The following is a 14,666-nucleotide window of genomic DNA, read 5'->3' as shown; positions in this document are numbered from 1 at the left end:
CTAAATTAACTTAAAATGCCGTAATCTGCTGGCAAAACATGTTCACTTTTATTATCCTGGTGTCTGCATTTTAGATTATGTACAGGAAAGCCACCTTCCAGTCACCACGGCAAATCGCGAAGAGACAATCGGGCCGTAGGCAAGGGCACCATCAGGGATTGGCCACGGCCACCCTGGACTATGCCCTGGCCACCCCAATTCAATTCAATTCAATTCAGTTTATTTATATAGCGCCAAATTCACAACACATGTCATCTCAAGGCACTTTACAGTTCAACCAGATCATACAGTCAAATTGATACAAAGTTTTCTATCTAAGGAAAACCAGTTGATTGCATTCACTCATTGTCTCAAATACAATCCCTCACACTAAGCATGCTTGTAGCGACAGTGGAGAGGAAACACTCCCTTTTAACAGGAAGAAACCTCCAGCAGAACCAGGCTCAGTGTGAGCGGCCATCTGCCGAGGCCGACTGGGGTTCAAGGAGACAGAAGCAGAGATACAAAAAGCAGCTATAAAAGGCGGCTCCGTCCAGGAAACACACAGCCGGGCAGACGAGCTCCAAGGCAGCTCCCATGCCAGAGGACGAAGAGAGCACATCCACTCAGTCACGGTCAGAGAAACAGGACCACACTGGAAAACAGGCCGATCTCCAACATCTATAAACAAGGGTGTTGATGGAAGCAGCACAGCTGATGTTTCTCTCCAGGATGACGTCAGAGCCAAACAGGAACAGACGAGGCAAAGCTACTCTGAGGAAAAGCAGAGAGAGCAGAAGGTTAGAGATTGAACTAACAGATTCTGCAGAATAGGAGAACAGAGAGAGAATGAAGCAGAATGATGAAATGGGGGTCCCTATGTCCTCCAAAAGTCTAAGCCTATAGCAGCATAACTATAGAGATAGCTCAGGATAACCTGAGCCACTCTAACTATAAGCGTTATCAAAAAGGAAAGTTTTAAGTCTAGCCTTAAAAGTAGACAGGTTGTCTGCCTCATGGACTAAAACTGGTAGTTGGTTCCACAGGAGAGGAGCCTGATAACTAAAAGATCTGCCTCCCATTCTACTTTTAGAAATTCGAGGAACCACTAGTAAACCTGCAGATTGAGAGCGAAGTGCTCTGTTAGGAACATAAGGAACAATCAGATCTCTGATATAAGATGGAGCTTGGCCATTTAAGGCTTTATATGTGAGAAGGAGGATTTTAAATTCTATTCTTGATATAACAGGAAGCCAATGAAGAGAAGCCAGGATAGGCGAGATATGATCTCTCTTTTTAATTTTCATTAGAACTCTGGCTGCAGCATTTTGGATCAGCTGAAGGCTTTTAACTACAGTTTGTGGACTTCCTGATAGTAAAGAATTACAATAGTCCAGTCTTGAAGTAACAAATGCATGGACTAGTTTCTCAGCATCACCCCTGGACAGGATATTTCTAATTTTGGCAATGTTCCTCAGATGAAAGAAGGAAATTCTAGAAACCTCTTTGATATGGGATTTAAATGACAGGTCCTGATCAAAAATAACACCAAGATTTTTTACTTTATTATCTAAAATCAGTTTAATCCCATCCAAATGAAGTGACTGACTAATCAGCTTCTTTTCCAGAGACTCTGGTCCAAAGACTATAACTTCTGTTTTGTCTGCATTCAGAAGCAGAAAGTTAAGAGTCATCCAGGTTTTTATGTCTTCAAGACATGCCTGTAATCTATGTAATGGGTTAGCTTCATCTGGATTTATAGACAGATATAGCTGGGTATCATCAGCATAACAGTGGAAATTAATCCCATGCTGTCTAATAATTCTACCAATTGGGAGCATGTATAAAGTAAAGAGAATTGGTCCTAGCACTGATCCCTGTGGTACTCCACAGGTAACCTTTGAGCGTGTTGAAGATCTATCATTAACATGAACAAACTGATTTCGATCAGATAGATAAGATTTAAACCATACTAGTGCTGTTCCTTTAATTCCAACAAAATATTCAAGTCTTTCTAAAAGAATATTATGATCAACTGTATCAAATGCAGCACTAAGATCCAACAGGACGAGCACAGATACAAGTCCATTATCTGAGGCCATGAGAATATCATTAGTGACTTTCACCAGAGCTGTTTCAGTGCTATTATGAGCTCTAAAGCCAGACTGAAACTCTATGGTGTAAGTGATCGCAAACTTGTTTGGCAACTACTTTCTCAAGAATTTTGGATAAGAAAGGAAGATTGGATATAGGTCTATAATTGACCAAGTCATCTGGGTCAAGAGACGGTTTCTTAAGCAGAGGTTTAATTACAGCAACCTTAAAAGCTTTAGGTACATATCCCTGTAACAGAGATAGATTAATCACATCTAAAATGGAGGAGGAGATCAAAGGGAATATCTCCTTAAATAACCTGGTTGGAACTGGATCTAACATACAAGTTGAAGGCTTAGATGAAGACAATAATTTTGCTAATTCAGAAAGTTCAACTGGATCAAAGCAGTCTAAACTCGGTTCAGATTCCATGACTACCTCAGGTACAATCGCGGATAGATGAGTGCTTATGGTCTTATTTTTAATAAGATCAATCTTATTTATAAAGAATCCCATAAAATCATTGCTGCTAAGAGCAGGTGGAATGGACAGTTCAACAGAGCTATGGCTCTGGGTGAGTTTGGCAACTGTATTAAAAAGAAATCTAGGATTATTCTTATTCTCCTCTATTAATGAGGAGAAGTTTGCTGCTCTTGCTTTACAAAGGGTCCTCTTATACAGCAGTAAACCATTTTTCCAGACTAGGAAGGACTCCCGCAGGCCTGTGGAGCGATATTTTCTCTCTAGTTTCCTAGCATCTTGCTTCAAAGTACACAGCTCTGCATTAAACCAAGGAGCAAGCTTTCTATTTTTAACAGTTTTCATTTTCAAAGGAGCTGCGTTGTCTAAGGCAATACGCAGAGAACTAGCAACCCCATCAACAAAATCATCAACCTGTAAAGGGGAATAAGCTATGCTTTTGCACTCTGCAGCACTGCTCAGCGACACAGAGGAGAGAGAAAGTGAAGCAGATTCTTTAAAATTTATAACTGCACTATCTGATAAAGATCTACTAAAATTGAACCTTCTTTTGGGGGAGGAGAACTCTGTTAAAGTAATCCTGAAGGTTATTAGAAAGTGGTCAGAGAGGACAGGGTTGTGAGGAAATACTGTTATTTCTTCACATTCTATGCCGTATGTCAGCACAAGATCCAAAGTATGAAGATGAGAATGTGTGGGACCACTCACACTCTGAACAAAGCCAATAGTGTCTAAGATAGCATTAAAGGCTGCTCTTAAGCTATCGCCTTCAATGTCAGCATGGATGTTAAAATCTCCCACTATGATGACCCTGTCAGTATTTAATACCAAATCAGAAAGGAACTCTGAAATCTCATCTAAAAATTCAGAGTAAGGACCTGGTGGACGATACAAAGTTACAAAAAGAAGAGGTTTTCTTGCCTTGAAATTTGGATCAGGGAAATTAAGGGTTAAATGTTCAAAAGAGTTGTAGGTATTAATTGTTTTGGGAGTAATCAGTAGGTCAGACTGGAAGATTGTTGCTACTCCTCCTCCTCGCCCAGAACTTCTGGGGATGTGAAAATTTAAATAGCTTGAAGGAGTTGCCTTATTATTATATTATTAGCGTTTCACCCCATTATGCACCCAGCAAAGCAGCCCCTTTCCCTGTCCTTCTTGCACACTGTAATTCCCCTGCTCTCCCTCTCCCCTACCCGATATTAGCTTGCGCATGCGCATATTAGCTACCGGTACAGAAGGCGCTTGTGAGCTCAGAGAACTACGGCTCAGCCCGTGCGCACTTTAACGGTGAGAAAGCATCTAAAACTAACAGTAAGTAAATAAGTCAAGTCATTTGTTTGCGAAAGAAAAGGGGGATATGTTAACTGTAACATTATACTGTTAAAGCAGCTTTTAGTGTGTTTTTGACATAGTTATGTAGCCAACTGGATGAGTTGGTGATTGACTTGTCAATTTTCAGAGATGAAGAGAAAGTCCACAGACATCTCTTCTTATTTTAAGAAGAGAATTACAACAGAAGCAGAGAAAGAGATGACAGGGGAGCAACAGATAACCAGTGAGGAGGAGCAGGAGGATAAGTAGCAGAGAGAGGAGGAGAAGGAGGATGAGGAAAAGAGAGAGGAGAAGGAGGAGGAGCAGGAGGATGAGGAGAAGAGAGAAGAGGAGAGGAGGAGGAAGTGAGGGAGGAGGAGGAGGGGGAGAAGAGAGAGGAAGAGAAGAGAGAGAAGGAGCAGAGGATGAGGAGAAGAGAGAATGAGGAGGATGAGAAAAGAGAGAGAGGAGAAGGAGGAGGAGTATGGGTAGAAGAGAGAGGAGGAGAAGGAGGATGAGGAAAAGAGAGAGGAGAAGGAGGAGGAGCAGGAGGATGAGGAGAAGAGAGAAGAGGAGAGGAGGAGGAAGTGAGGGAGGAGGAGGAGGGGGAGAAGAGAGAGGAAGAGAAGAGAGAGAAGGAGCAGAGGATGAGGAGAAGAGAGAATGAGGAGGATGAGAAAAGAGAGAGAGGAGAAGGAGGAGGAGTATGGGTAGAAGAGAGAGGAGGAGGAGGAGGAGGAGGAGGAGGAGGAGAGAGAGGAGGAGGAGGAGGAGAGAGAGAAGGAGCAGAGGATGAGGAGAAGAGAGAAGGAGGAGGATGGGGAGAGAGGAGGAGGAGGAGGATGAGGAGAAGAGGAGAAGGAGGAGGAGGAGAGAGAGAAGGAGGATGGAGGAGAGAAACAGACCAACCAGCATGATGAGGACACAGAGACAGCATTCGTTAAAAACAGTGATGAGGAAAAGCATCAAACAGCAGCAGACCAGGGACAGTCAGTACCTTTGATTACAGAAGCATGGCAGAACTCAGTGAAAGCAGGTGTACCACCTGTTTCTGGACCGGCAGTGATTTTTTGTGAATAAATGTACAGCTTATTTCAAATATAAATAAAACACAACTATTGATCAACTCACAATGTTAACTGGTCTATGTCTGTGCACATTAGATCAGTAGTAACATTAATAATCACACAATAAGCCAAAATATATGAGTAGGTGTTTAATTAGATATTTAGGATAGTTTTCCACAGGCTGTTTTACCTCAGCAATAGAATAAAACCTTGAAATTATGTTTCTGTGTGCCACCCCAAGAATTTAAGAGGCCCTATCTGGCCACCCCTATGAAACATTTCTAGAGGCGCCCCTGACTGTGTTGGGATCCAGAGGCTTGCCCTCCAGAGGGCGCCGAGGATCCCTTCCTGTTTGTATGTTTTTTTCTGTTGGGATCTGGGGTGCTGTCTACTTTCCTCCACCAGGGGGCGTACTGGATCTCCTGAACCTGGAGCTGCCTTCACCAGCTGATTCTCATCTGCTCATCAGGGGACCAGTACTTAAGTGGGCTGTGGACAACACCCCGACGCCAGAGTGTTTTAGTTAATCACGGAAGAATCCTGACTGAACCCTGGAACTCTGGGGTAGTCTCCCCTGCTGAAATCTGCCTACCGCATCTCAGGAGCTCTGGAGGAGCTCATCTTCTGAAACCTGCCTTCCTGCACATGGTTGCCCAACCAGGAGATCTTCAGTCTGAATCTGCCTGCCTGTTCTCTGGGAGAGAACTTAGAGTATTTAAGGCCTGAATCCCAGCTAGTCAGAAGCCTAGCCCTGCTGCTACCTAGCCCTCTGCTAATCCCTCTGCCTCTGGACTCTTCTGGTTTCCTCTCCCAGCCTGAACCACAGATCAGAGTATTCCGTGCGACCAGCCCGGACTCATTAAGTATCAGTGTAATAATCTGGATTGTGTTTCTTTTAAATAAACTGTTAAACTTTCATCCAGTCTCTGTGGTGTTCTGCGTTTGGGTTTAGCTTCTGAAACCCAACATGACAGACCGTAGGCTTCTGTTGAATGGTATTCCTTTTGACCACCGGTATGTGGGGGTCTGAGCTGCTCCGGCAGCAAAATAATATTTGAAGGCGGGATGGTAATCTGGATGAACTGATTGCACAGATTAAGTTTTCAGGTGGACATTCTCACTGAAAAACATATTAAAACTACTTTTTATCCACTGATCACAGCATATATAGCTGCCATTGTTACAGGCAAAGAAAGGATAGGGTAGCTCCTCCCAACGAGCATCAGACCCACTTTTGCACCGCTCAGCTGGAGCATCAGAGATGCTTCAGGGTTTTGTACAAGTATCAAAAATGAAGCAACATGCGTGTTTTTGCTGCTCTTGCAGTCTGAATGTAGCATTAGCAAGATCCCCTGTAACTTTCAGCCGCTGGAGTGACCTCCTCTTGAATTTCACTTAATTACAGGGTCTACACTTATCTTTTGATCTTAATGTTCACAAATCATGACAGAATATTTAGTACAAAGATTGATTTTGAAATAGGAATTGTAGAGGATCAGCCACGGACAAACTAAGGGCCCATCAAGGAAAGTGGGGAAATTTTGAATGGCTACTACTGTAACATATCTCAAATTCAGCTAATGCCTTGTTGAAACAGTTCAGTGTTGTTTAAAGCCTTGATTTTTTAAATTGGTCACTTTAGATGTTGAACGCATAACCTAAGGGCACATCGACATGTGGCAGAAGGTGGCTGGAAACAAACCTACAGCTTTTAGATAACAAAAATGACTACATGACTAGTAGCAGCTCCTGCCAAATGTGTCAGGGGGAGAAATAGTCGAGGTTATAAAGTGACTAAAGTGACCCATCTAATGGGTAAATTGACAGCTACGTAAACCCTGTTTACCATCAGTGCTTTGTGAGTTTGGTCTTACAATTAACATTTCACACTTTATGATGTAGTCACCTCTTTTAGCAATAGTAAAATTACAGTACTCAAAATCATCCGATTCAGTTGTCATTTCACTTTAATTGCAGCTGATATGTAAACATTACAGATATTTAGTCAGTACAGATTTACAATTGCAGATTAGCAAATATACAGGTTCGTACTATATATATATATATATATATATATATATATATATATATATATATATATATATATATATATATATATATATATATATATATATATATATATATATATATATATATATATGTACTAACTTATTTTGAAATTTTGATTTTTTTCAATGCTGCAAATCTGTCAATCACCGTTTCATTGAAAGTAGGCATGCTCCTGACTAACTCCCTTTCCATCGAAAGCATGGCCAGTGCATTCAGATGTTCCTGTGCCATTGCATTTCTCAGCAAGGTCTTTATTCTCTTCAGTGTTGAGAAACACATCTCAGCTTCAGCTGTTTTCATTGGAGTAGTTATAAGGATGTTCAGCAAAACTAAGGTTTCAGAAAAAGTATCCTGCAGGTTTTACTTCTGTAGAGACCTGTACAATGCCAGTGCACCACAGCAGCTCTTGAAATCAGGACTCTCATAAATAAGAGACAGTTCAGTCTCGAGCTTTGCCTGGTTCAGCATGGGGTATGCCCTAACAGTGGTGTTCAGAGCCTCTACTGGGAATGCAAGGCAATGCTTTTCAAACATCTCTCCTTCTAGTAGCGTTGCACTCACAAGGTGGTCAGGAAATGAGAAACTCTCTTTGGCATGGGCCAGGATTGTGTCACAGATCTGTCAAAAAATAAATGTATTTATATACACTGTATATTTATTCAGTGCCGTGAAAGCAAAATGTTTACATATGGAAGCACTGGTATTCTGGTATACTGCAACATCTGTGGTTTCATCTGCTTTTATTCTACAAATTTTGATGATTTCATCTCGTCCACGATATGTTCCCTGATGACTGATAGCATGTAATCCAGTAGTTAACTTTGTAAATTTTTTAACGTGCCCTTAAAGACTGTGGCAGTTTTCAAGTGCTCCTCAAACACCTCGTCTAGTGAGGCGACAAAATCGACCGGCCCAGGGTTACTAGAGCCCTCTCTCTCATCTCGGCCTCTCAAAGCTACCTCGAACACTCCACAAAACTACACACAATCAATTAGACGGATAAGAATGTGGCGATTCTATCCGACCTCGTCATTGTGTTGACGCACTGCTATCCTATAGCTCTCACCCAACTATGTTGCAATGTTTGCCCTCCCAAGAGCTGCATATTTAAGACAACTGTCCATATGAACCTTGGATGCTTCATGCTTTCTAACCTTCTGTGTAAGATGATGCATATCAGTGACACCTGTCGTTGTCCAAGCCTTGTCTGCTCCAGGGCATCCATCAGGATGGAAAAAAAATGCAAGGGTAGCTACTGAACGCTGACCTATTGTATATCCAATCATTCTTTCTAATCTAAAATTCTTGAGAAAGTAGTTGCCAAACAAGTGTGCTATCACTTACACCAGTCTGAATCTGCCTGCCTGTTCTCTGGGAGAGAACTTAGAGTATTTAAGGCCTGAATCCCAGCTAGTCAGAAGCCTAGCCCTGCTGCTACCTAGCCCTCTGCTAATCCCTCTGCCTCTGGACTCTTCTGGTTTCCTCTCCCAGCCTGAACCACAGATCAGAGTATTCTGTGCGACCAGCCCGGACTCATTAAGTATCAGTGTAATAATCTGGATTGTGTTTCTTTTAAATAAACTGTTAAACTTTCATCCAGTCTCTGTGGTGTTCTGCGTTTGGGTTTAGCTTCTGAAACCCAACATGACAGACCGTAGGCTTCTGTTGAATGGGATTCCTTTTGACCACCGGTATGTGGGGGTCTGAGCTGCTCCGGCAGCAAAATAATATTTGAAGGCGGGATGGTAATCTGGATGAACTGATTGCACAGATTAAGTTTTCAGGTGGACATTCTCACTGAAAAACATATTAAAACTACTTTTTATCCACTGATCACAGCATATATAGCTGCCATTGTTACAGGCAAAGAAAGGATAGGGTAGCTCCTCCCAACGAGCATCAGACCCACTTTTGCACCGCTCAGCTGGAGCATCAGAGATGCTTCAGGGTCAGAACTAAACTTGTACAAGTATCAAAAATGAAGCAACATGCGTGTTTTTGCTGCATAATGAACTTTTTGAAGAGTTTCAGCTTTAGAGCTCATCATTGCACTGAAACAGCTCTGGTGAAAGTTGCTAATGATATTCTCATGGCCTCAGATAATTAACTTGTATCTGTACTTGAACTGTTAGATCTCAGTGCTGTATTTGATACAGTTGATCATAATACTCTTTCACAAAGACAGCACTAGACTGGTTTAAATCTTATCTATCTGATTGATTTCAATGGTTCACGATAATGACAAATCTTCCTCATGTTCAATGGATCAGTGCTAGGACCGACTCTCTTTACTATATATATAAATATATCTCTTTACTATATATATATATATATATATATATATATATATATATATATATATATATATATATATATATATATATATTAGTGCTGTCAATCGATTAAATTTTTTAATCGCGATTAATCGCATCAATGCCTGAGTTAACTCGCGATTAATCGCATTTTAATCGCACATTTTTTTCCTGATTGAAAATCATTTAAATACTCTCGATGACATACAAAAAAATACATACAGGCTAGGTTTGTGCTAATGTTCTTTTTTTAAAATGAAAACAGGTCACAGATACTGATTTATGCCATAGAAACATATGGCAAGAAGATGGGGAGGCATGTAGCAAAAAATAACAAATATGTAGCCAAAAAAAAGGCCCTGAAAACAGGCTGATGTAAAAGACAGTCTTTACAGTTAATACAGTCTTTTGAACAAAGACAAGCATTTTACCCTACCGCTATAAAATGCAGTAGAGTTAACATTAGATGTTAATTAACCAAGGTAATAATGAACAATTTTCAATCAATACATCAAAATCAATAGACCGACATCACTAGATGAAGGTAGTCTATGCTCTCTAGAAAGTTACTTTTCAGCCTCTTAACAAAAATGAGAACACACACACACCCACTCACCCACACACAGACACACCCACCCACACACACACACACGCGATACTGACCTGTTGCGTACACAGACGGCAAGAGGGCTGCTACGAGATTCCATTTCACCTCAGTAATCAGTTTTCTCAGCGTATTTCAGGTTGCTACTAGTTACCAGACACTCAACTTGTTTGTTGGTGGTGGGGCTTAAAGAAAAGGCACTAGCGTCACCCAGTGTATGAGCGTCTTTTTACCTTGAGGAGCTCCGCTCTAGAAGCCTATGAGAAATGCATAGACTGGGGGAAAATAGCCCCGCCTTCCCGCAGGCTGCAGCGGGATGTACTTGGAAAAATTGTACCATAAAACCACATAGCGTTAATCTCACGTTAAAAAAATTATCGCCGTTAAAATTGCCTCGCGTTAACGCGTTAATAACGCGATAATTTTGACAGCACTAATATATATATATATATATATATATATATGGTCAGACTCCAATTGGTAGAATTATCAGATAGCATTGGATTGATTTATACTGTAATGCTAATGATGCTAATGATATCTGTCTATAAATTCAGATGAAGCTAACCCATTACATAGATTACAGGCATGTCTTGAAGACATAAAATCCTGGATTACTCTTAACTTTCTGCTTCTGAGTGCAGACAAAACAGAAGTTATAGTATTTGGACCAGAGTCTTTAAAAAGGAAGATGATTAGCCAGTCACTTTATTTGGATGGGATTAAACTGATTTCAGATAATAAAGTAAAACATCTTGGTGTTGTTTTTGATCAGGAACTGTCGTTTAAATCCCATATCAAAGAGGTTTCTATAATTTCCTTCTTTCATCTGCTTAATATTGCAAAAATTAGAAATCTCCTGTCCAGGGGTGATGCTGAGAAACTAGGCCATGCATTTGTTACTTCAAGACTGGACTATTGTAATTCTTTACCAGCAGGAAGTCAACAAACTTTAGTTAAAAGCCGTCAGCTGATCTAAAATGCTGCAGCCAGAGTTCTAATGAAAATTTAAAAGAGAGATCATATCTCTCCTATCCTGGCTTCTCTTCATTGGCTTCCTGTTTAATAAAGTACATAATTTAAAATCCTCCCTCTTACATATAAAGCCTTAAACTGTCAAGTCATTCTTATATCAGATATATAATTGTGCCTTCTGTTCCTAACAGAGCACTTCACTTCACTGACCTCAATCTGAAGGTTTACTAGTGGTTCCTAGAATTTCTAAAAATAGAATGGGAGGCAGACCTTTTAGTTATCAGGCTCCTCTCCTGTGGAGCCAACCACCAGTTTTAGTTCGTGAGGCAGACACCCTGTCTACTTTTAAGAGTAGGCTTAAAACTTTCCTTTTAGATAAAGCTTATAGTTAGAGTGGCAAATGTTATCCTGAGCTATCTCTGTAGTTATGCTGCTATAGGCTTAGACTTCTGGAGGTCTAACAGGTCCCCTGTTTCATCATTTTGCTTCACTCTATCTCTATTCTTCCACTCTGCAGAATCTGTTAGTTCAATCTCTAACGTTACGCTCTCTCTGTCTTTTCTTATAGTAGCTTCGCCTCTTCTGTTCCTGTTTGGCTGTGACACCACCCTGGAGAGAAATATCAGCTGTGCTGCTGCCATCAACACCCTTGGTTATAGATGTTTGTCCTGTTTCTCTGACTGTGACTGGCTGGATGTGCTCTCCTCATCCTCTGACATGGGAGTTGGCTAAGAGCTGGTCTGCCTGGCTATGTGTTTCCTGGACGGGGCCGCCTTTTAAAGCTGCTTTTTGTATCTCTGCCTCTGTCTCCTTGAACCCAAGTCAGCCTCGGCAGATGGCCGCCCACACTGAGCCTGGTTCTGCTGGAGGTTTCTTCCTGTTAAAAGGGAGTTTTCCTCTCCACTGTCTCTACAAGCCTGCTTAGTGTGAAGGATTGCATCCGAGTCAATGAATCGATGCAATCAACCGGTTTTCCTTAGATAAAAAACATTTTGAATAAATTTGACTGTATGATCTGGTGAACTGTAAAGTGCCTCGAGATGACATGTGTTGTAAATTGGCGCTATATAAATAAACTGAATTGAATTGAACGTCTATGAGAGAGATCAGGGCGATATTCAGCCATGTTGAAATCGCCCAAAATGAGGCTGGACATAGGAGGCAACATACTCAATGTAACATTAAACGTGGATTGATTGGTTTATCGTTTTTTTTAATTGCTTACTATCTCCTTCTCTCTTTGGCAGTAGGTCGCCCAATCGCCACAATAAACAAACCAACTCTGTACGTGATCCACCCATGCACACTTGATATACTGTATGGCACACTGGCTCAGAGATGGAGATGCAAGGGAATATCTACTGTCTCAGCATCTGGAAAGAACCCAACAATTACTGTTAGAAGCCAACTTAGAGACCAAAAAGTTGAAAAGACAAACAAGATTGGTTCTTTATCACACTTTTATTATTTTAGTCTGTTACATACTAAAGTATACATTAGACATGTGATTTAAGTCCCTCACTTTGCATGAGAAAATGGAAAAGTTTCAGTAAGCTGAATGTCAAACAAATTTGTCTCTTTTGTGCATCTTTTAAATTACAAGTACGAATTTGCCTTCTTTTAAAAGAAATGTAATCTTTTTGAAATAATGAAAATAGCTGATTTTAGAATATTGGTTAAAATTAATGGTTTTACAGTAAGTCTCAATACGAATTGAAACACCCAAACAAGTTTTATGAGATTAATGTACGTAGCTTAAAGCTGAGTAAGTGAAAAAGAATACAGTAAGCGTTCATGGGGACCCTCTAAACATTACAGCTGTCTTGCACTTTTAATTGATAAAGAAGAATAAAAAAGACACAGCTCAACAAAGCAAGTGCGAGCAGTTAATACTTGTGATGAAATGTACCACTTGTTTCTTGTTGCTATATATATATATATATGTGTGTGTATTTCCAGTCATAAAACCCAGTCTTACACTTGCATTGTAAAGAACAGTGTGTAAAAACCTAAAAAAACATATAAAGACAGTATCACAGAGTCATCTATAGTAGTGCATAAATGAGGCTCATCTTCTTTCCAACATCTGTTCATCCCCAGAATATATACGTTCTCCCCACAGCACTGGTGTCAGGTTCATTTCTGGGCTTTGACTAGGCCATATCTGTGCCTAGATTCAGTCCTGTTTCAGTGATTCTGCTGCTGTCTGTTGCAATCATAAATCAATATAAACAAAGAGTTGTCAGTGCTACAAAGAGCAGTGCAACTGAAAAAGCTGTGATTTGGGTGCATTGTCGTTAGAGACAATTTGTCTTACCATGTATGTTGTCAGGAGTTTTGATTTTGAGATCCCCTAAAATGAAAGACAAAAAAAAGTTTACCACATCGATGGTAACATTATATCAAAGAAGAAAAAATTTTATTAACAACATTTGTATAGCTAACAAGGTATCTTCTTTCACATCATATATGCTATCACATAACCTATGTGTGTTCTTTTATGATTAAATTTATTTCTGCTACTATTAAAACCAAATTATTATATTATTGTTCAATTTCAAGGTAAAATTGCATAAAAATATCCTTTTCGGTGTATGTCTTTCTCTTTTCAAAACTTTTATGTAAAAATTTAATATTATGTAATTATTATGTTATTATGGACTGATAAAAAATCCAGTATTATATTTTCTTTCTTTGGATTTATAAATCTAATGCTAGGTTTTTGCTATTTTAATATATCTCTCTAGAAAGAGATTTGTGCTACAATGAGGTCAACATTCAACAAAATAAACCTTATTTACGAAGGGATTTAAAGCTACAGTGTGTAATTTTCAGCGACATCTAACGTCCAGACTGCAGACCGCAGCAACATGAACATCTCCCCCCCACCGCTTCTCCCCCCCAACAGTACGGCGAGCGTTAACAAAATGTCTTCCATGACGTCCGCATCACCTACCTTCTTAAGTGATGAGGTTTGTTTACATAGATAATTTTACAGATAGTATTTCATTAGTCTGTGTAGGGTATAGATTTCAGTACCGTCTCAGTTCATCTCTCTCAACTTGCCGTAGTTACTTTCGAGCGTAATGGGCGAGCTCGCAATCGCTAGTTTGTTGGCTCTGCGCTGCCGTAGCGCAAAGATGTCTGCCTCCATGGCTGCGAGACCCGCTCCTATGTAATGATAAATAACGAATTCTAAGGCAACGCAAATGTTAAGGTTAAGAGGCTGAGCTCCTAGATGATGATAAATAACATAGTTATGTATAATATATTACATTTCTGACTGTATATCCCTGTAATTATTACACACTGTAGCTTTAATAGAGGTTTGTCTCTCTTTTATGTCGAACATTTTAGACATTGACAAACATTTTGGAAATTATATTGTAAATGAAACATGGATGTTTGTTTAGGATAACATAATAATAATTATTGCACATGTATGGTTAAAAATTGGGATATTTGCCGTTTTGATGCGTGTTTGACGTCACCCGCGCACGCCAGCTACCATTCATTCATCCTGTTCCCTGAACTGGTGCTAGTTTTACTGACATGCCTGGAAGATGTCTAGTGCTACAACCACAGATGATCTCGCTCTCGAAATGGAATTGAACAATTCAGATTAGCTAGCCAAATGAATAGAAGGGCCTATCACAACTCCAGGGCGGACGACGTCATACATGGGCTGCTTTGTTTTAGAAAAATATAAATTAAGAAAAATATAACCGCGGATGGGGGACAGTGATTCGTCTAAATGTTATGAATTCTGGCGTA

General features: G+C 40.1%; 1 protein-coding gene across 1 annotated transcript in view; it reads right to left on the bottom strand.

The window, feature by feature from the left end:
• Positions 1–697: 697 nt before the first annotated feature.
• LOC119775017 (sterile alpha motif domain-containing protein 9-like) overlaps positions 698–14,666 on the bottom strand; it is a 25,251-nt gene continuing 11,282 nt past the window's right edge. Inside the window, exons 2-3 of the mRNA XM_038272863.1 lie at positions 13,210–13,245; positions 698–753 (exon numbers count right to left, since the gene is read on the bottom strand). Of these exons, the coding sequence (XP_038128791.1) occupies positions 749–753; positions 13,210–13,245 (41 nt within the window). The 3' untranslated portion in view covers positions 698–748. The remainder of the gene's footprint in view (positions 754–13,209; positions 13,246–14,666) is intronic.

The sequence above is a fragment of the Cyprinodon tularosa genome, unplaced genomic scaffold, assembly GCF_016077235.1.
Source record: "Cyprinodon tularosa strain WSP-4 unplaced genomic scaffold, ASM1607723v1 ctg844, whole genome shotgun sequence".
Taxonomy (NCBI): domain Eukaryota; kingdom Metazoa; phylum Chordata; class Actinopteri; order Cyprinodontiformes; family Cyprinodontidae; genus Cyprinodon; species Cyprinodon tularosa.
Note: the sequence above shows the minus strand (reverse complement) of the source record. Positions and strands in the feature narration are given on the sequence as shown.